The following is a 27,126-nucleotide window of genomic DNA, read 5'->3' on the forward strand; positions in this document are numbered from 1 at the left end:
AGCCCCGTCACACCGTTCGCATGCAGAGACCTTTGACACAACAGTCGGCAGGAGGAGGAGGACTTTCCTGACCACCCAACTGCCTTGTGGCCATCAATCTGCCTTACGAGATGTCGGCATGCTACAAGGTTACTTATCCTAGGTCAACTATGTCTTAAGGCTCTCCAGTCTCACCATACTGTACCCTGCTTCAGATATAGTTACAACTGCTTTTTTTCTGTAGTAAATAAAATGGAGTTGTCTCTGTTCAGTGCATCTATTTTCCAGATACTCATTGTATAGCCATTTTATAAAGCATCATGTGAAGGATGGAACTTTTTTTTTTATCAACACGGAAACTTCATTCCCAGAGGGTAGGTGGTTGGGGCAGACCCGTTGTCATGACTATGCATGCTTTGTTGTACAGACAGCATCCTTCCGTTTCTCCTGTGCTCAGGCGGCCTGTGGCTGTATCGAGTCTGGTGGATCATTGAAGACCAAACTGCACCTGTATTTTTTTTTTTCTTTTCTCCTAATTGTTGTGATCAGCACACAATCAGCGAGTGAACTGTGAAAAGGCCTTGGGAAGTGTTAGAGGGAGATGTAGGGATGAACGAGTAGCGTCCATTTTTAACCTGCAATACCCTTTTGAAGTGTTCTCAGCACCTGCTTCATCAGTTAGCGTTCCTGCAGTACAGGCACACTGAAACAGCGTCGCCGTTCCTCATCTGTACAGTACTTCTGCGTTTGTAGAGACCCGCTATCACCACGCCCGACAGATCTGTGTATATATTAAGGCTACTATAATGTGAACACCAGTGGAAAATAAACAGACAACGCAGGCGAAATTAATTTATTAATTTAGGGCCGAGTGAGTTAGCCTTCAAGCCGCAGAGCTGAGTGGCTGCACGATGCGTGGAGGCCGAGGCGATGCGGCGGCTCCGGCGGGAGCGGCTCCGGGGCCGCGCGGGGCGGGTGCGGAGCCGGCGGTGACAGGGGTTCAGCGACGGATGTTGCCTGCCTAGGAGTTGACATGCCAGTGGATGTGAATCCTTTTTGTTGTTGTTGTGTTTTGTTTCTTTTTTAATTTTGAACAGTATTACAGCGAGTAGTTAGCATTCTTTTTGTTTAAATAGCTGAAAAACTGACATTACAGAAAGTGCCTTAGACACTACAGTACTAAGACAATGTTACATATATAATTTGCCTATATAACAATGATTTAATGTATTAATTTTGACTGTGCTTCATATCACGTACCTCTCTAGTCCAAGTGGTATTATTGATATTAGTGACAATGAATCAGTGTTAACTAGGAACCTTCCTCTGCCACATACTCAAAAACCGTGGATTTCCTTTTTTGGTTAAAAGCTTTAACATCTGTCACAAAGGTTTTGTTGTGTGTGTTTGGATACTTTTAATCAAACTGGCTGTTGACCACCAGGCATCTGACTGCAAATATCTTGTTTTCTTGTATACCCATATTTCTAGACAATGATTTTTGTAAGACAATAAATCTATTCATTATAGATGTGGCCGCCTGCTCTGTTTACTTACAGGAAGAGCTATCTCCTGAGGCTGGCCTAGACCTTAATAAACAAGAATATGACTGGAAGCTGCATTTACCCTTCTTCCTCTTTTGTTTGCTCAGGGTTTTTTTTCTCTTTTGACCTAAACACAGTGTAAATGGCCTGGTCAGGGCTGAGCCTTTGTGTTGCCATTAGAGTCCAAAGTCCCCTCCTGCTGACCTGCAGGGCTGGGACCCAGGCAGAGGCCCCACGGCTGCCTTCAGCGGGGTCTGGGCTTTCTGCTGGGCGGTGGAATCTCCTGTTTCGGAGGTCCCAGTGTGCAATACCTGCTGCCCTGGCCCAAGGCAGTGATGGCGTTGGGTAAGGCCAAGGCTGTCACTGGTGCCCTGGGGCTGGTCCCTGCACAGAGAAGGTGGACCAGCGTGGGGAGCTGATAGGAGCAGGGAGATGGTGGGCTTAAAACTGGAGTGAGAGGAGAGGGGTGGGGGAGAGCAGGAAGCCCCTGCCTGGGCTCTACAGTCCAGGGCTGCTGTCAGTGGTCCCTCTGGTGCCAGCAAGCCTGGGCTGAGGGAGCCTCCAGCACCGAAGGGCTGCTGGGGACCAGAGCTGATCCCAGGCACCCACTCCTGGAACCCAGTTCAGTCAGGGGTACCGTTACCTCAGGTGTCTCCTTCAAGGCAGTGGCTGCTGCTCCTCCTGCTGTGAGGACCATACTGGGGAGGGGGCAGGGGATGCTGAAGGGCTTTTCCCTGCCTCTCTCATGGCTTCCATACCTCAGGGCAGGGGTTGGGCCACTACCAGGCACAAACACAGGCTGGGCAGAGAATGGGAGCGAGAACAGCCCTGAGGAGAAAGGCTTGGGGTGCTGCTGGGTGAGAAGCTGGACACGACCCAGCCGTGTGTGCTCACAGGGCAAGGGGGGGATTCTGCCTCTCTGCCCCACGCTGGTGAGACCCCCCCGGGGTACGGGGCTTTGGAATGTGAGGGCCCGGCTGATGAGGATGCGGGTGAAGCTCCAACCAGGAGGTTGCCCAGGATGAGTCGGTCAGCCCCACGCATTACGGCTGCCTCAGCTAAGAAAAAAAAGGAGGGTAACTGTCACAGGCGATTCCCTGCGGAGGGGAACAGAGGGCCCGATCTGCTGACAGGACCCATCCCAAGGGAAGTCTGCTGCCTCCCTGGGGCCCGGGTCAGGGATGTTGCTTGGAAACTCCCTGGTCTGGTGTGATCCTCTGACTGTTACCCCCTCTTGGTAATGCAGGTTGGCGGGGACAAGATCGCGGAGAGAAGTCCCAAGGCCATCAAAGGGGACTTCAGGGCACTGGTCAAGGGATCGGGGGCACAGGTGGTGTTTTCCTCCATCCCATCAGTGGCAGGGAACAGCACTGAAAGGGGAGGAAAGCTCACCTGGTTAACAGGTGGCTCAGGGACTGGTGCCTTCGGTTGAATTTTGGCTTCTTTGATCATGGGGAGGTGCACACAGCACCGGGCCTGCTGGGGACAGACGGAGTACAGCTGTCTCAAAGGGGAAAAAGGATTCACTGAGAGGGCTTTAAACAAGGTTCCAAGGGGGATCACATCACTAGGGATGAGCCCAGGTGTGTCATGGTAGGGTCAGGGGGAGATCGACAGCCCAGCTCAAGTGCATCTACACTAATGCACGTAGCATGGGCAATAAACAGGAGGAGCTGGAAGTCATTGTACAGCAGCTCAGCTAGGTCGTCATCACAGAAATGTGGTGGGACAGCTCGCATGACTGGCATGCTGTCATGGAAGGCTACAGACCCTGCTTCGGCGGGGTGTGGGGGGGTTGGACCAGATGACCCACAGAGGTCCCTTCCAACCCCCACCACTCTGTGATTCCGTGGGAGCCCTGCATCCAGCTCTGGAGCCCTCGGCACAGGACAGACCTGGAGCTGGTGGAGCGGGGCCAGAGGAGGCCCCAGCAATGATCTGAGGGCTGGAACCCCTCTGCTGGGAGGAAAGGCTGGGAGAGCTGGGGCTGCTTAGCCTGGGGAAGGGAAGGCTCCGGGGACACCTAAGAGCAGCCTGAAGGGACCTGCGAGAGAGCTGGAGAGGGTCTTGTGACAAGGGCATGGAGTGATAGGCCAAGGAGTGATGGCTTCAAGCTGCAAGAAGGGAGGGTTTGATTGAACGTGAGAAAGAAATTCTCCACTCTGTGGGTTGTGAGGCCCTGGCCCAGGCTGCCCAGAGAAGCTGTGGCTGCCTCCTCCCTGGCAGGGTTCAAGGCCAGGTTGGAGGGGGTTTGGAGCACCCCAGGCTGGTGGAAGGGATCCCTGCCCATGACATGGGGGGCTGGACCTGGATGACCTGTAAGGCCCCTTCCAACCCAGACCATCCTATGGTTCCATGAACATGCAGAAGGCCCAGGCTCTGTGCAAGAACAGCATCCTCTTACTGGGGATTTTTTAAGGGGAGGGTGTTCCTGCTCCCCCGAGGAGGGAGCTGGTCCAAGGGTGGGGGGAGCTGTGTGGCCTCCCCCTGCATGGCACTGGGGCTCTGGCGGGAGCTGGAGGCCTCCGTCGCTTTGCAGGCTCTTCCCAAAAATCAGATCTTGAGGTCCAAGACAGTCGGTGCCATAGAGGGAAGGCGCTTGCTCAGCCGCCGCTCCCCTCTCTGCGCAGAGGGAAGGGGGAGGTAACACTGCAAGGGAAAGGCAGCAAGCGCTTCGCAGCGGCGCACAGCAGCATCGCTACGTGACAAAACCACGACCACTGCCACCGGTTCTGCAAAATCCACTGATTTCACATTAAAAGACCTTTATTTTTGGAAGATGGCGGTAATTTGGGTTTGGGTTTTTTTTTGAAAACCCCTTCACGATCTGTGTCACCACGGTAGTATGGTACACTGTCCTACTGCAACATGCCATATAGATTTCGAATAAATAAAGCTACAAAGCCCAAGTTATGTACAAAGATCTTCGGCAAAGATAATTATGTTTACAAACCTATGTACAATAAAACAAATGTAAACAGTCAAATGCAGCAGAGGATGCACAGGAAAGGACGATCATACAAAACCTGACGGCGAGGGGGGGGCTTCCCGCCTCCCCTCTGCTGGGGCCGATGGTTTTTTTCTCAGCACTTGTAAATAAACCAGCTTGGAGCTGCAGAGCCAAGTGAACATGACGGCCCCAAGCGTGAATGAAGATTTCTAAACCCACAGATCAAACCCCGGCTGGGTTTGCTGGTTCTTTGTATAAAATCCACCGACTCTGAGGCACACGGACAGAGAACTCGCACAAACACGTTGCTCGAAAGACCCACGAGGTACACGCAGTCACCCAACACTGTCGCAGAAGTGCGCAGGTGACGCTGTGAGATCCAGTCCTATATTACACGGATCGGAACAGGGGTGGGGTGGTGGCGGGGTCCCAGGAGGGGGCTTTGTGGATTTGTGGCTTCCTAACGCTCCGGCGGAGTTCCCGGTGTGGCGGTGCGTGGATGTTTGCCTGACGAAGGCACCGGGAGCACACTCCAGCCGCTCGCTGCGTTGCTGCACGGGTGGGGGAGCGCCGAGGGGCCGCTTCAGCACGGCTCAGCCACGCCAGCACCCAGCAAGGCATGCGATGTTCTGACTGACGAGTGCTGGGCACGGGACCGTCACCCCCGCACCCCCAGCCCCTCCATCCCTCCCCCATGTAGGGCCGAGCAGCTCAGCCTCCCATGCCCACTCCAACCCACGGCCACGCGCTGGCCCCGCAGTGATTTATTAAGCTGCGGTAACTGAGTCATGGACCTGATTCCTGTCCAAAGAGCCGCGGCGCAGCCTCAGCCAGGGGTCTGACGTCTGAGCCTTACCGGGAGGGCAGCAGCTGCCCGTCCTGAGCAGCAGGATGCTGGAGCAGGCAGGGAGAAATGCTGCCAAACCTAAGTTAGAGAAGAGATATGGTGAGGGGCTGAGGACCGCCAGGCCGAGCAAGACTCCTGCAGCCCGTGAAACAGAGCACTGCGGGTGGCAGCTTGAGCAGCGCGGGGTATGGGGCCAAGGCAGAGAACGTCCGCTACAGCGACAGGAGAAAACAAACTGTATTAATGTGACATGGAGGGCCATGAGCTCAGGGTCTCCTCGGGCAGCAGGGCGCAGGTCGTGTTCCAGCGGGGCAGGAATGGGCAGCAATCAGGAGCAGTTCTTCTCGTGGTGGGCTGAGAAAAGCATCCGCAAGTCCAAACACGACCTCCTGCGGGCTCATACGCTCAGGGGGAGCATGCCAGGCGCCGAGGACGATCGAGAGGCTCCCATTCCGGGGGGACCTTGATCAAAGCCGTTTACTGCCCTGAGGAGCAAGAAGAGACAGGCCGGTAAGTGATGAGCCCCAGGAGATGGCACCGCTCACCCCTCCCGGCCCCAGCAGCTGGAGAACAGACCCCTCTCCTCCCCTCTCACCTCACCCTGGCTGTACGATGGCTGCAAGGCCACTGTGACCACAACAGGGCTCCCATGGCTGCGCCCACCCGCAGCCAGGGACAGGCGCAGGTGGGTGCTCACCCCGCTGCCTGGAGGTGGTGGGTGCTGCCTGATGACCACCCCAGGAGGACAAGCAGCTCCTGCGCAGACCCCAGGCCCCCACGCCGGGCTCTGGGCAGCTGAGGGGCCGGGCACAGCAGCGCTGCAGGCTCGCTCCCCATGGCCAGCTTCCCTCCCCTCTTCACGGGTGCTGGTGGGCTGCGAGAGGAGAACACGGGTCTGACAGCTTTTCCATCTCTACTCCGTTCTGGCTTTGGCAGATCTTCTGTGATCAGGCTCAACACACAGCGTCTGCCCAGGATCACCATCTGCTGATCATCACCACCACCACAGCCTTGACAACCAGAAGCGATGGCATCCCCATATCAGGACAGCACGTCCACCCCCACTGTTGTCCCAGAACCAGCACCCTGCCCTCACAGTCGGGTTTGTAATAACAAAGGCGAGGGAGAACTCCCCCAGCCCTGCAAGGTCCCTACCTCGACGTCTGCTGGCTCCCAAGTGCTGCCTCGGCAGCCCTTCACCAGCTTCGCCCGAACCACCGGCACCCCAGAAGATGCCATTGAGATCCCTCCTGGCAGAGCTACGTTTGGGAGAGGGGACACCTGAGGAGACAGCCTCTGTTGCCCAGAGCTGCGAGCTGCGGTGAGTAGAAGCAAGAAGGAAGAGAAGCCGAGGGCTCTCCTGACGAGCTCGAAGCCAAGCCAGGAGACGGCAGTTCCGGGGTCCCAGGCTGCGCCCACTCCGCGGAGCACATCCCGCTCGCTGCCGTCACTGCCCACGGGACCGAGATGCCACCAGCCCACGCGCGGTGGCTCACGACTGCATCCCCGGGCAGAGCAGCGAGGTTTCCGCACTCCTGTTCCTGTGCTGCGCACATTCACCTGTGACCTTGCAGCTCCTGCGTCAGGGATGAAAAAACCCCGCCAGCAACCTCAGAGGCTGCTGCTATTGCACTGGGCAGTCACAAGCTCCTTCCATGAAGAGCTAAAATCCCGACAGTCGCTAGCAAGAACAGATTCCCATGGTAACGCAGCTCGCTGCCGCAGGGAGTCAGGCTGTTTCCTTTCCCCATAGAATCTCAGAATGGTGGGGGTTGGAAGGGACCTCTGTGGGTCACCCAGCCCAACTCCCTGCCCAAGCAGGGTCACCCAGAGCAGGCTGCACAGCACCGCGTCCAGGTGGGGCTGGAATATCTCCAGAGAAGGAGACTCCACAGCCTCCCTGGGCAGCCTGGGCCAGGGCTCCGTCACCCTCAGAGGGAAGAAGTTCTTCCTCGTGTTCAGCTGGAACTTCCTCAGCTTCAGTTTGTGCCCGTTGCCCCTTGTCCTGTCGCTGGGCACCACTGGAAAGAGTCTGGCCCCATCCTCCTGACACCCACCCTGCAGATATTTATCAGCATTTCTAAGGTCCCCTCGCAGCCTTCTCTTCTTCAGGCTGAACAAGCCCAGTTCCCTCAACCTCTCCTCGTAGGAGAGATGCTCCAGTACCCTCACCATCCTCGTAGCCCTCCACTGGACTCTCTCCAGTAGCTCTTCATCTTTCTTGAACTGGGGTGCCCAGAACTGGACACAGTACTCCAGATGGGGCCTCACCAGGGCAGAGTAGAGGGGAAGGAGAACTTCCCTCACCCTGCTGCCCACACTCCTTTTGATGCACCCCAGGATCCCATTGGCCTTCTTGGCAGCCAGGGCACACTGTTGGCTCATGGTCAACCTGTCATCCACCAGGACACCCAGGTCCCTCTCCACAGAGCTGCTCTCCAGCAGGTCCGCCCCAGCCTGTATTGGTGCCTGGGGTTGTTCCTCCCCAGGTGCAGGACCCTGCACTTGCCCTTGTTGAACCTCATCAGGTTCCTCTCTGACCAGCTCTCCAGCCTGTCCAGGTCACGCTGAATGGCAGCACAGCCTTCCGGTGTGTCTATCACACCTCCCAGGTTGGTGTCATCAGCAAACTTGCTGAGGGTACACTCCGTCTCTTCATACAGGTCATTGATGAAGAAGTTGAACAAGGCTGGGCCCAGTACTGACCCCTGGGGGACACCACTAGTTACTGGCCTCCAACTAGACTCAGCACCACTGATGACAACCCGCTGAGCTCTGCCATTCAGCCAGTTCTCAATCCACCGCACCGAGCATTCCTCCAGTCCACACTTCCTGAGCTTCCCTAGAAGGATATTATGGGAAACCGTGTCGAAAGCCTCGCTGTTAAACACCCACACTAGCACAGCCTGGCTCAGAGCAGGGAGAAACCACCTTTCCCACCTCCTCCCCATTGAGCCGGAAACTTCAACTCCCATTCGAGCATTGCCTTGATACAGGGAGGTGCCTCCCTGGCTGCACGCAGTAAAAAGCTGCTGGAAGAAGCTCAGGGGCAGACGTATCTCACTGTCTACATTTGGATGACGGGCCATGAAGCCAACCTGATCCTGACACGACTCTGCAAATTAGTTAACAGCTCGGAAGCACCTCTGACAAGTAGGATGGGGGGGGAAAACAAAACCAAACAACAACAAAAAAAAACAACCCAAACTGGATTAAAACGTGGTACTTTGCTCCCTTCTGAAAGGATCAGAGAAAAGTGGCATTCCACGTCAGCAGCCTGGGTGTGCTCAGGTCTGATGAGCTGCGTTCAAGCCCAGCTCTACAACTCTGTCACGTTTCCTGCACTAAACTCCGGGCTGCTCTTTCACAGAATGGTTTGGGTTGGAAGGGACCTTCAGAGGCCATCTAGCCCATCCCCCTGCAGTAAGTAGGTGCCCAGCGACAGGACAAGGGTCAACGGGCACAGACTGAAGCAGAGGAAGCTCCAGCTGAACACGAGGAAGAACTTCTTCCCTCTGAGGGTGACGGAGCCCTGGCCCAGGCTGCCCAGGGAGGCTGTGGAGTCTCCTTCTCTGGAGATATTCCAGCCCCACCTGGACGCAGTGCTGTGCAGCCTGCTCTGGGTGACCCTGCTTGGGCAGGGGGTTGGGCTGGAGACCCACAGAGGTCCCTTCCAACCCCCACCATTCTGTGATTCTGTGAAATTAAAATACATTAAACAGAGGAACTGTGAAAAATAACAAATAAAGTATGCTGGATGACTCCTGGCTAACCTCCCAGAGGAGAGCGGAGAAGAGAAGTCCTTGCGCCCGGTCTCCAACGTCTCTGACAGTGCCGGGAGGAGCACACGCATCGCTCCAGCCTTCAGCCACTCTGCCCAGGCCTGACACAGGCGCGGGGCTCCTGCACGGAGCTGACGCTGCCCGACAGCCTGGAGACCTGTCCGCAGCCATTAATCCCAGCCAGATCACTTGCCTGCTGCTTCTGCCTCATTTCGCCATCCCTCAGACCCGACCCACTCTGCGGGGCCCGCGCTGCGCCCTTGCTCTGGGCTTCCTAAGAAACTGGGCTCAGGGGTGCTTCACAGGGAGCCGAAGCCCCAGTCCCTGCTGGGAACAGCCCCAGCAGTGGTTTCTGATGGATGCTCCTGACTGCCTGCCCGTGCAGTGTCGTGGACCTTGTGCCTGTTTCCAACTGCTCTCTCTGCCCTGTGATTGCTAAAGACAGATTTTTACATATTAATCTTTATTCCAAGCTGTATTTTGTGCTTGGCACCTTATCTCCAAGACTCTCTCAACTCTAAGTATCCAACAAAGCCTCAGCAGAAAATTCTCCTGTTGCTGAGGAGTAAATGGATGGGCTCAAAGCATGCTTGGAGACCAGCCCCCCAATAAAACAAGAGGAAAAGGGAGTTTTCAGGCAGGGCAGTGCTTTGAAACACACCCAAGCAGCAGTAACAGCACAAGGAGGCAGAGGAACGCCCAGCATGGAGATGCAAGAAGGAAGATGGGGACAAGGCTGTGGCAGATGAAGCTGGCAGGGACCTGCACCTTTCGACAGCACAGGGAACCGTCCGCGCTCCCTCGAGAGGCAGATGAGGGAGACGAGCCAGACCCTTGGATGCTGGAGGTGGTGCCTGCACCGAGCCCCTGTGCCCAGGATCCCCCCGCAGAGCCCGGGACCCCGGGGTCTGCGCAGGCTGCTTCCAGCTGGCACGGCTATGGCGGGCAGGGACAGTGGCACCGAGCCGGAGCACTGCTGTCTCGACGCGCACGCTGCTGATCACACCGTCCTCCGCCCCTGCTCTGCAACCCTGGCTGGCTCCCAGCACATCTGTGCCTTTATTGGCTTTCCCATCGGCCAGAACCACGGCAACCGAGCATCGACAAGACGACAGCAATGAAACGTCGAAGGAAATACACGACCAAAGGGCAAACTAACTTTCAAAATTCACTAAATTAACAGCAGGGATACTTCATCCTGTATCTCTGATGTGACTGATTCATTCAGAACCATGCATGTATTTGAAGAACTATTGATTAGATCAAGAAAGCAAGCAGCACTCGATCTTATGTTTGCAACAGGTCACAGCAGCAGAGGAGTTTATCTAAAGTAAGGAGAAAGAGAGGGATTGCGGCCTCAGGCTTTGATCATGGACCATTAGTTTGTAACGCTGAGAGAACTACCCCACGCAGTTAGCACAACCACCGACTCTGCACCTCCAAGCACCGAGTTAAAACGCATGCAGCTTATCATTGCAAATGAATTCATTTACCCATGACAAAGGTGGGGAATACGACCTTTTCACGCTTAGTGGAGAAAAATTGAAACAGTTTATGCACACGATAAAGACATTCTTGGCCATAACCCTGGACGCAAGGGATGGGGCAAAGCAAAGGTGTTCAGCTGAACCTCACCAGACCTCTCCCCTTCCACCTCTGCCCGGGCAGACGAGGGGTCCTATTTCAGCAAAAACCAGCACTCCCACCATACTCCACGGCCGCAAGCGCGTGACCCAGATAAAAGCCTGGAGCATTGCAAAGCACGTTACAGGACATGGGATTACTCACCTGCATCCGAGGTACCCACACGTCCCTCTTTTCCAGGAAAACTTTTTCATAAGGCGGACTAGGGAACGGGAAGACCGCCCTGCTTTCACTGCCTGATGTATTACGATCAGGGTTGGGGTAACTGTGTGCACTGTGTAAATATCCCTACGTGCTTCACGGGACTGCTACAAGTGTGCAAGCAGAGGTGCTTCTCACATTCAAACCTGAGCTTGTTTGAATAAAACAAAGCCCAGCAGATTGACCAAAATAATCTAAGCATAAACACCATCTACAAGGACTTTGATAAGAGTGCAGGGAGGGGAGTGGGGGAGCAGTGAACACGGAGTTCATGCCTCAAGCAACAAACACTACATGCTGGCTCACATGCTGCCTCAGCTCTGCTGTTCAAGTGCCAAGGCTCTGCAGAGCCCATCAAAGTCAGAGCCATTTTGTTCCCCAACTGGATCGAAGTTAATAACCAATTAAGAAATATTACAACACCAAAAAAAACAAGTATCTATTCGAGAACATCCTCAGGTGCTGTTCTGCCATGCCCGGGCATCCGAACAGTAACAGCACATTCCTGAAGGAACAAGTCTGCAGGAATCTAATCTCACAGCAGACATTGAGTTTTGAAAAAGTAGGCAAGTCCTGACTCTTCCAATTCCCCAGCAAAGCCTCGCTGCGGGCCCAGCTGTCCTCCAGGCCTCTGCTAAAGTGACGCTCCCCTATGTCAGCTCCTGCCCATCGCTGTCTTCGGCTGCCTGCTCAGCTCCGCTCAGCAAGCAAAGAGCAGATGTTTGACAGGAGATGGAGACTGGCCAAACACTTTAACCAACACAATGGCAGAGGAAGGAAAGGAAGGGGAAATGTAATGCTGCAGCTGAGTTACCTCTGTCCCATTCCCACCACCCAACAACCGGCTGCTCTTTAGGCAGCGGCTGCAGATGGGATGGCATCTACAATCACATGTGGCTGTTTCAGGCTCCAGCAACAATGAGGGACAGGGAGGAGAGTACAGGGGCTGGGGAGAGAGGAGAAGAGGGGATAAGCAAGGCATGCCTTGCCTCAGCCCCTCGTGCCCAGCCACCGCCGCATGCTCCAGATCCGACTCCTGCCAGCGCGGCTGGAGCTGGGCGGCTGCTGCAGCGTGCGGGCGTGATGGGGCTGACCACATTGCGGTTCAGAGCTCGGTTCAGCTTACACGTGCAAAGTTGTAGAGGTTTTACACGGCAGCCACGGAGACGCGTGCCCAGCACAGACACTGCGATCAGCCCCAGCACTCAGAGGCCTCCACAGGGGCAGCGAGATTGAGCAGGAGCCGATGCGGGGAAGAGGCACGGGCCATCCGCTGTCAACAGCATGTGGGCGCGCAGAGGAGGAGGACAGGACAGCAGGGATCTCTAACAACCTTCTGATAAGGACGTCAGTCATTTCCACTCCCTTTTCTAGCCCACTAACATCCTCCAGCTCTGCTGTAGAAGTTAGTTTTCAGGAGGGTGGGTTTCTAAACCTTTTTCAGCTACAACCTGCTGGTAACTCCAGGCAGCCAGCCCAGATAGCAAGTGTGATGACAATCCAGATAATTAAAAGTGACCCCACCCCGCACAGCAATCAGCTTATTTGTCACACCACAACTCGATATAGCCATGCTGCCTCCTAAGAACAGCTATAATCTCTCCCTAGCAACTACCCTGACAGCTTGTACCTGAAATATCGCCCGTGCCCTGCAAGTGTGAGCTGCCGTGGTGATGCACAGACCCCAGCCAGCCTTGCAGTGCACAGACAACCCAAAAGTCTGTCCGATTTGCACAGGACACTGACTTTGTTATGTCTCCAAAGTCTTCTTTTCCAAAACCAGCAAACAACAGTGACTCTAAAAAAACTCTGAATACCAGTTTCTAAGATGCAACTTGCCCCGCTACCCACGTAGCAACACAATTCAGCTCAAACGAGGATGAATGTAGGAAGCTCAGCTTGTCTGCTCTGTATACAGCACTCTTCAGGTCGGCAACTGCTCATTTACTTCTCCAAAATAAATTCTGTATTGAGGATGTGCGGAAAGCCCTGACCACGGGCGAGTCACGGGAGACACACGGGGTCGTTTCTCCTGTGAAAGCAGTTTCTGGCTTCACGGCTGACGCACAGCACAGACAGCATGGAAGCAGTTGCTCCCTCGATCAGCCAGAACTATGCCCTTAATGACGTTTTCTTTTTCCCCTCATAGAGGGGGAAGTAGAGCAAACAGGACACCACACTCCAAGCGAACATTTGCTGCCTGCACTCAGCTGTTCTCACCAAGGGAACCTCCAGATTTGCCATCACGTACTTCCCCCGTGCGAGCACACCAGTAGCTATGGCAACTCCACCGCTACTTACTTGAGATCCTTTCGAACGGCACGTTCACTTCACCAGCAGGTTTGCTGCCTGGGTTGATTTTTTTATTACCTGAGATGCAGCTGCCAAGAGATTCGGCAGCAGAGGGACAGGACAGGCACTGACACCCTGCCAGCTATGAGACAATCACGCTTGCTTTGCTCTTTGCTTTACAGAAATCAGCACTGTCACCCTCCCCATCCCCTTGAGACTGGCTCCACAATTTATTTGTCCTATAGGATGAAAGCTGTGGTGGGCTAAAGACAAACCAAGAATAACTTCTGCTCCAAGTAGCATCCTGAAACACACTCCCTTTCAGGATAAAAGCATATCCTTACTTACCCTTTGTCAAAGAAAGAAGTATGTCCCGGATGAGGGTACTTTGTGCCATTGCTGTTCATCACGCCGCTGTTAACATTCCCTGAAATGTAGGATTTCCGTGATGCCTGGTCCTTTGCAAAATTTCTGCAAGCAGCTAATTTGGATTCTAAGGCCTGTGAAAGGGGAAAAAAAAAATGACGTCAAAAAAGTAATACCATTAAGAGGAAGTATTTTGCTGCTCAAGTTCAGGCTGTGTCATGACCCCAATATCACCACGATCAGGAACCCAGTGTGATCACCTTTGGCGAAAGCTGAACTGAATGGGAACAAAGCTGTCATTTTCTCTGTCATCCAACCACAAAGGAAACCCACACAACGAGACGCTGACGCAGACTGCCACGCGTGACTCAGCTCCATCAGGGCTCAGATTTTACAACCTATCAACACTCAATTAATTACCTAAAATAAGGAAGCCAATTCCTAGCAGCAGTTACCAAAACTTCCTGCTTCAGCAGCTGCAGTAAGGCTGGCATAAGCTAATCAGAAGTCTAAGACAGAGCCTAAAGCAGAATCCTCAAGTTTTGCGAGGGACTTTGTATTTGGGAGTTTGTATTTGGAAATTCGAATTTTTTTCTCCAGGGCAATGCCTTCTAGCATTTCTTTCTTAATCTTGGCCTGCAAAACAAAGCCAGTTTCTTAAGTGCCATTGGTATGCTTCAGAACAAGAAGCGCTACAGCATCAGACGAGGAACCCAAGGCAGCAACTAAGCCTGTCTCTGTGGTCTGTACCTCATCTGTATTACTTCGCAGCAAGCCTGGTGAGATCTTGTTCCCCTGTACAAGGTGACAGTCTCTGCCTCATCTGCTGACTCCTGCCAGAAGGGAGGCCAAAATCCTGATTCTCTCCTTCACTGCAGCACACCCCCTGCCCTTTCTGCTGTCTGTCACAAACTGAGGCTTTGCTTCAGTAGCAGTCCGGTCTAGCAGAAAGTCCTTGCAACAATTTGTTACATCGACCCTGCGCATGGGAGCATTCATACACTTGCAAATGCATACAGCGGAGACAAAACCTCATCTCCCCAAACACGGGGCTTGGTCCCATTCCACGTAGAAAAATATTCCACTGATAAGACACTGGCATGCTATCACAAGTAAGTGAACACTACACAGTGTTCTAGAAATCCATGCAAGCTTACTCAGTGGCTATATAGGCAGATATATTGTGGTCAGCAGGTCGAGGGAGGTTCTCCTTCCCCTCTACTTGGTCCTAGTGAGGCCCCATCTGCAGTAGTCTGTCCAGTTCTGGGCTCCCCAGTTCAAGAAAGATGAGGAGCTACTGGAGAGAGTCCAGCGGAGGGCTGCAAAGATGGTGAGGGGACTGGAGCATCTCTCCTACGAGGAAAGGCTAAGGGAGCTGGGCTTGTTCAGCCTGGAGAAGAGAAGGCAGAGAGGGGACCTTATAACTGCCTAGAAACATCTTCAGGGTCGGTGTCAAGAGGATGGGGCCAGATTCTTTTCAGTGGTGCCCAGCGACAAGGGGCAACAGGCACAAATTGAAGAATAGGAAGTTCCAGCTGAACATGAAGAACAACTTCTTCACTCTGAGGGTGACAGAGCACTAGAACAGGCTACCCAGAGAGGCTGTGGAGTCTCCTTCTCTAGAGATACTCAAACCCTCCTGGACAAGGTCCTGTGCAGCCTGCTCTGGTTGACCCTGCTTTGGCAGGGGGCTGGACCGGGTGACCCACAGAGGTCCCTTCCAACCCCCACCATTCTGTGACCCTGTGAGATATAGATAACTACCTACCTCTTGGTCTCAAAGCATCTATCAGCTGGAAATAGCCTGTGTGATCTGTGCCAAGTGACTCTATCTCAGCTGCATGCAAAAAAGCTGAGGGGAAACTTCTTGCAGAGAAATGGAGTCTGAGGCTCAGGATGAGGCATCTTATGAGTAGCCAAAGCCACAGAAATCCTAAACATCCTCTAATCGTTACTGAACAAATGCATGAGCTGGAATTTTGTACCAGTGGCAGAGCGTGTGTCTCGGAGCAGGCTGGGAACAAGCATGCTTATTTGGCATTTCCTGTCCTTGCAGAGTAATCACACGGGATTGTGCTTAAGCTCTCTAAATCCCCTGCAGACTCTTACTCACAATGATCCCATTTTAAACATGTCACTCCATAGCCCCGAGTTATCCTGCTGCCCTTTCAAACCAGCTACGAGCCCACCGACTCCAAACATGAACAATGAGTTAATTTTTAATTTCAAACTTTGCTAAAACAACTGTCTGTACTGCAGCTATTGCTGTTCTCAATGCTAACCACAAGAGACAGAGGAAAGCCAGCACCGGTGGCGAGACACGGAGGCTACCCATGCTTCCACTCAGAACACCAGCCACTGAGGCACGTCAACAAGCTTCTCATAACTCAAGAGTCGCCTTCATTCAACTGGAAAGCCTGGCATCCTAAACAACACTGTAACAGATGTTTAAACCACTTCTTCCTTGCTTATTGTGGTAATCCCTTTAAAGGCTCACGCATTTCAATTCCCCATCAACTACAGATGGGAACATTTGGCTTTCTCCTGATTTATTTTCTCACTTTCTTATCACAGGCTTCTACTTTTTTTTCTGTTTTCAGCACCTGTTGCAGATCTCCCCAGGCATGATCTCAGCTCCCCTCCCATGACACAGTTACTGTGCAGCAGGCACCCAGAGTCTGAGTGCCAGTTCTGCACCTGGGTCTCACTAGAGAGGAAGCCACAGGCCACACCTGAGGTAAGAACAAGTGGCTGACAGTGTCTAACCCCATACACCAAAGTGCTTGAGAAACTTCTTACTCCAAATATGAATTTCATCACCCAAAGTTGGAATCAGAACCTTAGTAATATGCTTTACAAATCAAGATCATTAAAAAAAATACATTATCACATACTAAACACTGAATATGGATGCTTTGGAAACTACAGCACAGGCCAAGACCTTGTGATTGTGCACAAGGATGAAAGCTCAGTGACAACCCCACCGAGACAGGAATACTTCAGTTCAGAGCACTCACCCCCACTTTCCGCAACAGATCTCCCACAATGTTGAGTGCAGATATTCTAGCCGAAGGAGTAAGGGGGCTGGTACCAAATCCATTTGGTATAGCTGCAAACACAGACACATTTTATTACCTGCTGCACTTCTCCACAGGATTTTTTATTTGTTTTTTTTTTGTTTGTTTCAATTTCAATAAATAAACTCCAACGTAAAAAAGTAAATCTAAAATCCTACTGCATGCTATTCACACAATTACCCCACAATAACACGCAGACTACATGATCACTAGCCATGGAAAAACGAAAAAGCTTAATTCCTGTCCACTGCCCTCTTTCCCATTAGAACTACACACAGAGCTCTCGCACTCTCCATCTGCAAGGCTATTGCCTGCAATCCATCTAATCCAGCCAGAGCTTCCCCTGGAATCTATTCTTTCTAATTTGAAAAATAACGTATTAATCCTTGCAGTTGTCCAGAGCCTTCCAGACAGGGAAGCGGACTGGACTAACACCCTGCTGCCTCATAGAGAAAACAAGACCCCCAAAAAGTGTGTGTTGTAACAGGGGCAGTCTAGACTGTTTGAATTACTGCCCACTATTTACTCACCACTGCTGCCCCACATTTAAGCAGAAATATCAGCCACTGCACTTCCCTGCGATCTCAAAGGTCTTCAGAGCTCTGCTGCAGGCATCCACTGCAGAGCACAAACCCTTGCCCAGGTAAAAGCAGTATCTAAGCTTCACCATCCTGCTTCTCCATGCTGTTTACTGATTATACTCCTTAAATGCACCTGATGCTGCCCAGGATTTAAACACACCTGATCCAATGCAGGTGGGATCCACCCCTACCTACACTTACTTGAAGTTCACCAACAAGCACCTGGCCTGAAATTGTTTGTTAACAAGCTGCAGGTACTGCCTAACAACTAGACACAGATTCTACAAATTATACATTTTGGGGAAGGAAAACTATTTTCTGATCCTTTTCCAACAGGTGTAGCTGGCAAGGAGAGAGATGCCTGGACAGCCGAATCCATCTTTTCACAGTCTAGAGTCGGAGAACTGGGCGCTGACTTTCGGGTGACTTCTTGTTGCCTCTCCCGTACTGCTAGCTCTTGCCGTAAGTCTGAGGGTTGAAAGAATAAAAAACCCACACGTCTTGGTGACCGAGTTCCCTAATAAACACTGTCTCTATTCATTTGGGAGGGATGAGAAGGAAACACTTTGCAAAAACTCTGTATTAACTGCCTGCTGCTGTCTTTCTGCAGCAGCGAGGACCCCCACCTCAGGGCAGTCACAGCCCCAGACCATCACTGCCTGTCACGTGTAAACACAGCAGGTGACTTTTCCGCAGTATCTTCCCCATCTGTGGTGCGAGTCCCATGGAAAGTGCGTTACGCAAACTGCAGCTGGTCACAAATGCCTGCGGAACTACACTCTGCTCCTGCTCAAACAGCGGTGGGGAAAAGGGAGGAATGACCCATTCTTACGTTTCCAGCTCCCCACATCATTCTTCCTGTTAAGCTGTGAGCTATCTGCAGACGTTCGCATATTCAGAGCAGGGCTGCTGGAGGCCCCCTAAACGGACCCCCAAAGCTACGTTTGAAGTTTGAGGGGGCAAGACAATCAAGCAGTCCCAGTCTCTGTGCCTCTGTGCGAGCAGTGCCATGGGCAGATGAGGCTGAGCAACAGTTTTCCAGGCTAGGTCTTTCTAGCTGAGAGCTATCTGCAGACGTTAGCACTTTTTTAGCAGGGATGTTGTAGCCCCCAGCACGGACACCCAAATCTACGTTTGAAATTTGAGAGGGCAAGACAAGTAAGCAGCCCCAGTCTCTGTGCCTCTGTGAGAGCAGTGCCATGGGCAGAAGAGGCTGAGCAACAGCTTTCCAGACTGGCTTTTTCTGGCTGCTAGCTATGTGCAGACGTTTGTATTTTCGGAGCTCTTCCGCCGGAGGAGCCCGGCACGAACCCTCAAAGGTACGTTTGAAGTTCGACAGGGCAAACAAGCAAGTAGCCCCAGTCTCTGTGCCTCTGTGCGAGCAGTGCCATGGGCAGATGAGGCTGAGCAACAGCTTTCCAGGCTAGCCCCTTCTGCCTGCGAGCTATCTGCAGACGTTCGCATTCTCGGAGCAATGCTGTGCAGGCGCCTGGCAGAGACTCCTCCCATTCCCAGGCTAGGTTTGAAGTTTGAGGTGGCAAGACAAGCAAGCAGCCCCAGTCTCTATGCCTCTCTGCGAGCAGTGCCCTGGGCAGATGGGGCTGAGCAACAGCTTTCCAGGCTAGCTCTTTCTGGCTGCGAGCTATCTGCAGACGTTTGTATTTTTGGAGCAGTGCTGCGAATGGCGCCTGGCATGTACCCCCAAAGATACATTTGAAGTTTGAGGTGGCAAGAAAAGCAAGCAGCCCCAGTCTCTGTGCCTCTGTGCGAGCAGTGCCATGGGCAGATGAGGCTGAGCAACAGCTTTCCAGGCTAGCCACTTTTGGCTGCGAGCTAGCTGCAGATGTTCGCGTTTTGGGAGCAGGGCTGCAAAAAGGGCCCAGCAGGGACCCCTTAATATACGTTTGAAGTTTGAGGTGGCAAGGCAAGCAAGCAGCCCCAGTCTTTGTGTCTCTGTGCGAACAGTGCCATGAGCAGATGAGGCTGAGCAACAGCTTTCCAGGCTATCTCTTTCTGGCAGCGAGCTATCTGCAGACGTTAGCATTTTTGGAGCAGGGCTGCCGGAGCCTTTTGCACGGACCCCCAGATATGCGTTTGAAGTTGGAGGGGGCAAGACAAGCAAGCAGCCTCAGTCTCTGTGCCTCTGTGCGAGCAGTGCCATGGGCAGATGGGGCTGAGCAACAGCTTTCCAGTCTAGCTCTTTCTGGCTGCGAGCTATCTGCAGACGTTCGTATTTTTGAAGCAGTGCTGTGAATGGCGCCTGGCATGGACCCCCAAAGCTACGTTTGAAGTTTGAGGTGGCAAGACAAGCAAGCAGCCCCAGTCTCTGTGCCTCTGTGCGAGCAGTGCCATGGGCAGATGAGGCTGAGCAACAGCTTTCCAGGCTAGCTCTTTCTGCCTGCGAGCTATCTGCAGATGTTCGCATTTTCAGAGCAGGGCTGCGAAAAGCGCCCGGCAGGCACGCCTGGTCTACTTTTGAAATTTCAGATAGCAGGACAAGCAAGCAGCCCCAGTCTCTGTGCCTCTGTGCGAGCAGTGCCATGGGCAGATGAGGCTGAGCAACCGCTTTCCAGGTAAACCTCTTCTGGCTGCGATCTACATGCCCTAATACTAGAAGCATATGTGTTTAGCACAGAAGAAAATTTGTTTAGGGATAACTACTGAAGAAGGAAACATCAGATATACAGTTTCTGTAAGGACATGTAACACTATTTGAATTAATTTTTTGTTTGGACATAGGGAAAGTGTACATAGGTAAGAACCTATCCCTGAGGGAATACGTATATATTTTTTTTGCAACCTGTCCAGGCAACTAATTCTGTTTTCTTTCCTTCTTCTCTTCTGTTGTGTTCACATGTAGTGTTCTGTTGCGTTCTGTAGTGTTGTGTTGTGTTCTCCTGTGTTCTGGTGTGTACTCATGTTTAGTGGTCTGTTGTTTTTTGATTTGTTCTTTTGTGTTCTGTTGTGTTCTGATGTGCAGTGTTCTGTTGTATTCTCTTTTGTTCACCTGTATTGCTCTGGTTTTTTCTGTTTTGTTCTGCTGTGTTCTGTTGTGTTCTGCTGTGTTCTGTTTTTTTTCTGTTGTGTTCTGATGTGTTCTGACGTTCTATTGTGTTCTGATATGTTTTCTTGTGTTCTCATTTATATTGTTCTCCTGTGTTCTGATGTGTTCTGTTGTGTTATATTGTGTTCTGTTGTGTTCTCTGGTGTTCTGATGTGTTCTCATGTGTACTATTCTGTTGTGTTCTCATGTGTAGTGTTCTGTTCTGTTCTGTTCTGTTCAATTCTGTTCACATGTGTAGTGTTCTCGTGTTCTGTTGTGTTCTGATGTGTTCTCATGTGTAGTATTGTGTTGTGTTTGGTTGTGTTCTTTTGTGTTCTGTTGTGTTTTCATGTGTAGTGTTCTGTTGTGTTCTGTTTTGTTCTGATGTGTTCTCAGGTGCAGTGTTCTGTTCTGTTGTGTTCTATTGTGTTCTCAGTTGTAGTCTTCTGTTGTGTTCTGTTGTGTTCTGATGTGTAAGGTTCTGTTGCGTTCTGTTGTGTTCTGATGTGTTCACATGTGTTCTGATGTTCTGCTTGTTCAGCCTGAAGAAGAGAAGGCTGCGAGGGGACCTTATAAACGCTTACAAATATCTGAAGGGTGGCTGTCAGGAGGATGGGGCCAAGCTCTTTTCAGTGGTGCCCAGTGACAGGACAAGGGGCAATGGGCACAAACTGAGGCACAGGAAGTTCCGTCTGAACATGAGGAAGAACTTCGTCCCTCTGAGGGTGACGGAGCACTGGAACAGGCTGCCCAGAGAGGTTGTGGAGTCTCCCTCTCTGGAGATATTCCAGACCCGCCTGGACAAGGTCCTGTGCAGCTTGCTGTAGGTGACCCTGCTTTGGCACGAGGGTTGGACTAGATGACCCACAGAGGTCCCTTCCAACCCCTACTATTCTGTGATTCTGTGTGGTTCTGTAATGCTCTGTTGTGTTCTGTTGTGTTCTGATGTGTTCTCATGTGTAGTGTTCTGTTGTGTTCTCACGTGTAGTGTTCTGTTGTGTTCTGTTGTGTTCTGCTGTGTTCTGTTGTGTTCAGTTGTGTTGTGTTCTCTTGTGTTCTCTTGTGTTCACTTGTAGTGTTCTGTTGTGTTCTGTTGTGTTCTGTTCTGTTCAAATGTGTAGCGTTCTGATGTGTTCTGTTATGTTCTACTGTGTTCTCTTGTGTTCTGTTGTCTTCTGCTGTGTTTTCAAGTGTAGTGTTCTGTTTTGTTCTGTTGTGTTCTGTTGTTTTCTGTTGTGTTCTGCTGTGTTCTGATGTGTTCTGTTGTGTTCTGATGTATTGTGTTCTGTGGTGTTCTGTAGTGTTCTCCTGTGTTCTGATGTGTTCTTATGTGTAGTGTTCTCTTGTGTTCTGTTGCGTCCTGTTGTGTTTTGAAGTGTTCTCATGTGTAGTGTTCTGTTGTGTTCAGTGGTGTTCTGTTGTGTTCTGTGTCTTCTGTTGTGTTCTGATGTGTTCTCATGTGTAGTGTTCAGCTGTGTTCTGTTGTGAGCTCTTGTACTCTGTTGTGTTTACGTGTAGTGTTCTCCTGTGTTCTGTAATATTGTGTTGTGTTTTGCTGTGTTCTGTTGTGTTCTGATATGTTCTCACGCGTTCTCATGTTTAGTGTTCTTTTGTTTTTTGTTGTGTTCTATTGTGTTCTCATGTGTTCTCATGTGTAGTATTGTGTTGTGTTCTGTTGTGTTCTGTTGTTTTCTGTTGTGTTCTGCTGTGTTCTTATGTGTTCTGTTGTGTTCTGATGTATTGTGTTCTGTAGCGTTCTGTTGTTTTCTGTTGTGTTCTGATGTGTTCTGATGTGTTCTGTTGTGTTCTCATGTGTAGTGTTCTCTTGTGTTCTGTTGTGTTCTGATATGTTCTCATGTGTTCTCATGTTTAGTGTTCTGTTGTTTTTTGTTGTGTTCTGTTGTGTTCTGATGTATTCTTTTGTGTTCTGCTGTGTTCTGCTGTGTTCTGTTGTGTTCTGCAGCGTTCTGTTGTGTTCTGATGTGTAGTGTTCTGTTTTGTTCTGTTGTGTTCTGTTGTTTTCTGTTGTGTTCTGCTGTGTTCTGATGTGTTCTCTTGTGCTCTGTAGTGTTCTGCTGTGTTCTGATGTGTTCTTATGTGTAGTGTTCTCTTGTGCTCTGTAGTGTTCTGTTGTGTTCTGTTGCGTTCTGTTGTGTTCTGATGTGTTCACATGTGTTCTGATGTTCTGCTTGTTCAGCCTGAAGAAGAGAAGGCTGCGAGGGGACCTTATAAACGCTTACAAATATCTGAAGGGTGGCTGTCAGGAGGATGGGGCCAAGCTCTTTTCAGTGGTGCCCAGTGACAGGACAAGGGGCAATGGGCACAAACTGAGGCACAGGAAGTTCCGTCTGAACATGAGGAAGAACTTCGTCCCTCTGAGGGTGACGGAGCACTGGAACAGGCTGCCCAGAGAGGTTGTGGAGTCTCCCTCTCTGGAGATATTCCAGACCCGCCTTGACAAGGTCCTGTGCAGCTTGCTGTAGGTGACCCTGCTTTGGCACGAGGGTTGGACTAGATGACCCACAGAGGTCCCTTCCAACCCCTACTATTCTGTGATTCTGTGTGGTTCTGTAATGCTCTGTTGTGTTCTGTTGTGTTCTGATGTGTTCTCATGTGTAGTGTTCTGTTGTGTTCTCACGTGTAGTGTTCTGTTGTGTTCTGTTGTGTTCTGCTGTGTTCTGTTGTGTTCAGTTGTGTTGTGTTCTCTTGTGTTCTCTTGTGTTCACTTGTAGTGTTCTGTTGTGTTCTGTTGTGTTCTGTTCTGTTCAAATGTGTAGCGTTCTGATGTGTTCTGTTATGTTCTACTGTGTTCTCTTGTGTTCTGTTGTCTTCTGCTGTGTTTTCAAGTGTAGTGTTCTGTTTTGTTCTGTTGTGTTCTGTTGTTTTCTGTTGTGTTCTGCTGTGTTCTGATGTGTTCTGTTGTGTTCTGATGTATTGTGTTCTGTGGTGTTCTGTAGTGTTCTCCTGTGTTCTGATGTGTTCTTATGTGTAGTGTTCTCTTGTGTTCTGTTGCGTCCTGTTGTGTTTTGAAGTGTTCTCATGTGTAGTGTTCTGTTGTGTTCAGTGGTGTTCTGTTGTGTTCTGTGTCTTCTGTTGTGTTCTGATGTGTTCTCATGTGTAGTGTTCAGCTGTGTTCTGTTGTGAGCTCTTGTACTCTGTTGTGTTTACGTGTAGTGTTCTCCTGTGTTCTGTAATATTGTGTTGTGTTTTGCTGTGTTCTGTTGTGTTCTGATATGTTCTCACGCGTTCTCATGTTTAGTGTTCTTTTGTTTTTTGTTGTGTTCTATTGTGTTCTCATGTGTTCTCATGTGTAGTATTGTGTTGTGTTCTGTTGTGTTCTGTTGTTTTCTGTTGTGTTCTGCTGTGTTCTTATGTGTTCTGTTGTGTTCTGATGTATTGTGTTCTGTAGCGTTCTGTTGTTTTCTGTTGTGTTCTGATGTGTTCTGATGTGTTCTGTTGTGTTCTCATGTGTAGTGTTCTCTTGTGTTCTGTTGTGTTCTGATATGTTCTCATGTGTTCTCATGTTTAGTGTTCTGTTGTTTTTTGTTGTGTTCTGTTGTGTTCTGATGTATTCTTTTGTGTTCTGCTGTGTTCTGCTGTGTTCTGTTGTGTTCTGCAGCGTTCTGTTGTGTTCTGATGTGTAGTGTTCTGTTTTGTTCTGTTGTGTTCTGTTGTTTTCTGTTGTGTTCTGCTGTGTTCTGATGTGTTCTCTTGTGCTCTGTAGTGTTCTGCTGTGTTCTGATGTGTTCTTATGTGTAGTGTTCTCTTGTGCTCTGTAGTGTTCTGTTGTGTTCTGTTGCGTTCTGTTGTGTTTTGCTGTGTTCTCATGTGTTGTGTTGTGTTGTGTTCAGTGGTGTTCTGTTGTGTTCTGTGTCTTCTGTTGTGTTCTGATGTGTTCTCATGTGTAGTGTTCTGTTGTTTTCTGTTGTGATCTCTTGTGCTCTTTTGTGTTCTCTTCTGTTCACATGTAGTGTTCTGTTTTGTTCTGTTGTGTTCTCTTGTGTTCTGTTGTGTTCTCTTGTGTTCTGTTGTGTTCTCATATTTAGTGTTCTGGGTTTTTTATTGTGTTCTATTGTTTTCTCATGTATTTTGTTGTGTTCTGCTGTGTTCTGCTGTGTTCTGTTGTGTTCTGATGTGTAGTGGTCTTTTGTGTTCTGTTTTGTGATGTGTTCTCATGTGTACTGTTCTGTTTTGTTCTGTTTTTTTCGGTTTTGTTCTGTTGTGTTCTCATGTGTAGTATTCTATTCTGTTGTGTACTTTTGTGTTCTGTTGTGGTCTTTTGTGTTCTGTTGTGTTGTCTTGTGTTCTCATGTGTAGTGTTCTGCTGTGTTCTGTTGTGTTCTGTTGTGTTCTGACGTGTTCTGATGTTTTCTCATGTGTAGTGTTTTGTTGTGTTCTGTTGTGTTCTGATGTGTTCTCACGTGTTGTGTTCTGTTGTGTTGACTTGACTTCAGCAAGGCTTTCCACACTGTCTCCCATAATATCCTCCTAGGGATGCTCAGGAAGTGTTGGCTGCATGAGTGGTCGGTGAAGTGGATTGAGAACTGGCTGAATGGCAGAACTCAGAGGGTTGTCATCAGTGGCGCTGAGTCTAGTTGGAGGCTGGTAACTAGTGGTGTCCCTCAGGGGTCAGTGCTGGGCCCAGTCTTGTTTAGCTTCTTCATCAACGACCTGGATGAAGAGTTAGAATGTACCCTCAGCAAGTTTGCTGATGACACAAAAATGGGAGGTGTGGTGGACACAGCGGAAGGCTGTGCTGCCATTCAGCATGACCTGCATAGGCTGGAAATTTGGGAAGAGAGGAACCTGATGAGGTTTAACAAAGGCAAATGCAGGGTCCTGCACCTGGGGAGGAACAACCCCATGCATCAGTGCAGGCTTGGGGTGGACCTGCTGGAGAGCAGCTCTGCGGAGAGGGACCTGGGTGTCCTGGTGGACGACAGGTTAACCATGAGGCAGCAGTGTGCCCTGGCTGCCAAGAAAGCCAATGGGATCCTAGGGTGCATCAAGAAGAGTGTGGCCAGTAGGACGAGGGAGGTTCTGCTTCCCCTCTACACTGCCCTGGTGAGGCCTCATCTGAAGTACGCTGTCCAGTTCTGGGCTCCCCAGTTCAAGAAAGATGAAGAGCTACTGGAGAGAGTCCAGCGGAGGGCTACAAGGATGGTGAGGGGACTGGAACATGTTCCCTACGAGGAGAGGCTGAGGGAGCTGGGCTTGTTCAGCCTGAAGAAGAGAAGGCTGAGAGGGGACCTAATAAATGCTGATAAATATCTGAAGGGTGGGTCTCAGGGGGATGGGGGCAAGCTCTTTTCAGTGGTGCCCAGTGACAGGACAAGGGGCAATGGGCACAAACTGAGGCACAGGAAGTTCCACCTGAACATGAGGAAGAACTTCTTCCCTCTGAGGGTGATGGAACCCTGGAACAGGCTGCCCAGGGAGGTTGTGGAGTCTCCTTCTCTGAACATATTGAAGATCCGCCTGGACAAGGTCCTGTGCAGCCTGCTGTAGGTGTCCCGATGTCTTGGGTTTGGCCAGGACAGGGTTAATTTTCACCGGACTCCAGGAAGGGGCACAGCCGGGGGGTGGGGTCTGACCCCACCTGGCCAAACAGAGCCCGGTATTCCATACCATGTGACAGCACGCTGGCTTCTGCTGGGGGGGCTGTGCAACGGATAGGGACTCACGGCTTGGGGGGGTGCGGCGCCGGTGCTGTTCGGGAGAGCGGCTGTCTGGGTCGTGTGGTTCGTTGTTGTGTTTTCTCCTTATTTGTACCGTAGTTGTTACTGTTTCCCTCTGTTTGCTGTTCTGTTAAACTGCCCTTATCCCGACCCACCAGTTTCTGCCTTTTTCTTTTCATTTTCCTCTGCACGCCGGCAAGGGAAGGGGCGGTCCCGTGGCGCTTTTGTTGCCGGCGGCAGCCGAAACCGAAACATTAAATTGGCACCCAGACGTGGAGCGGGGATAACGGCAGGGCTGAGCAGCGGGTGTTAAAACTGCTTTCATAGATTTTGTTAAAATTTATTATACGCATTTACTGTGCTAGTTAAAGTCGCCGGTAAAAATGTTTCTGACTTTGATCAAATATCTGTGCTACGTAAATCCTTACTTGCTGTATGTGTTTGCCGCCGTGCTGTTTGTTACCTCGGGAAAAAAGATCAGGATGATGATTTTGCTGTACTGTACGATATCGACTTATGATATGATAACATCACTGTGCATGAAATTAGGCTTGTATTTGCATGCGGCACTGCGGTCATTTCCGTACCTCGGATCCTATGTCTTAGATTTTGTTAATAATCAAACCCAGCCTGTGGGGAAAACCGAAGGGGATACCTTCCCCCACTCTTTCGCCCCCCCTCTTTTCCTCAGGCTGGTCCTAACTGCTTTTGAGAATTTCGAGTACCCGTGGGATGCTCAGGGCAGCACTCTCCTTTTGTTCTGCCTGCTGAACGGGTTCTGGGTTTTGTTTAGGGTTAAGCAAGTCGTTAAGAACATCCTGCAGAGACCTGCCCCGGGGCTGGATAGCTGTGAGTGGCTGGGTGTGTGGGACAGCATGGGCAGATGTCTAGAGCAGTGGGCACCACCAGTGTGTTTTAAACTCACCCCCGAACAAATACAGAATCCGGAAAAACTAGTAAAATATCTGAAAAAAGTGTGCTGCCACCCTGGGAACTCCAGAGAGACACAGATCACCACAATGTGCTGGGGTCTGGCCCATGCCTACCGAGCCATGTTCAACACTGTTCAGTGCCTTAAAGGGGAAAGGGGGGGAAGCGAAGCGGCAGGCGCTGCGACTGACGCTGCCCCCCCAGCCGGCCCT

At 51.0% G+C, this 27,126-nt stretch overlaps 1 protein-coding gene across 1 annotated transcript in view; it reads left to right on the forward strand.

The window, feature by feature from the left end:
- The first annotated feature begins 9,806 nt into the window (after positions 1–9,806).
- The window catches only part of LOC142363989 (myosin heavy chain, embryonic smooth muscle isoform-like), a 51,960-nt gene continuing 34,640 nt past the window's right edge, over positions 9,807–27,126 (forward strand). Inside the window, exon 1 of the mRNA XM_075441913.1 lies at positions 9,807–9,814. Within this exon, the coding sequence (XP_075298028.1) occupies positions 9,807–9,814 (8 nt within the window). The remainder of the gene's footprint in view (positions 9,815–27,126) is intronic.

The sequence above is a fragment of the Opisthocomus hoazin genome, chromosome 23 (assembly GCF_030867145.1).
Source record: "Opisthocomus hoazin isolate bOpiHoa1 chromosome 23, bOpiHoa1.hap1, whole genome shotgun sequence".
Classification (NCBI taxonomy): domain Eukaryota; kingdom Metazoa; phylum Chordata; class Aves; order Opisthocomiformes; family Opisthocomidae; genus Opisthocomus; species Opisthocomus hoazin.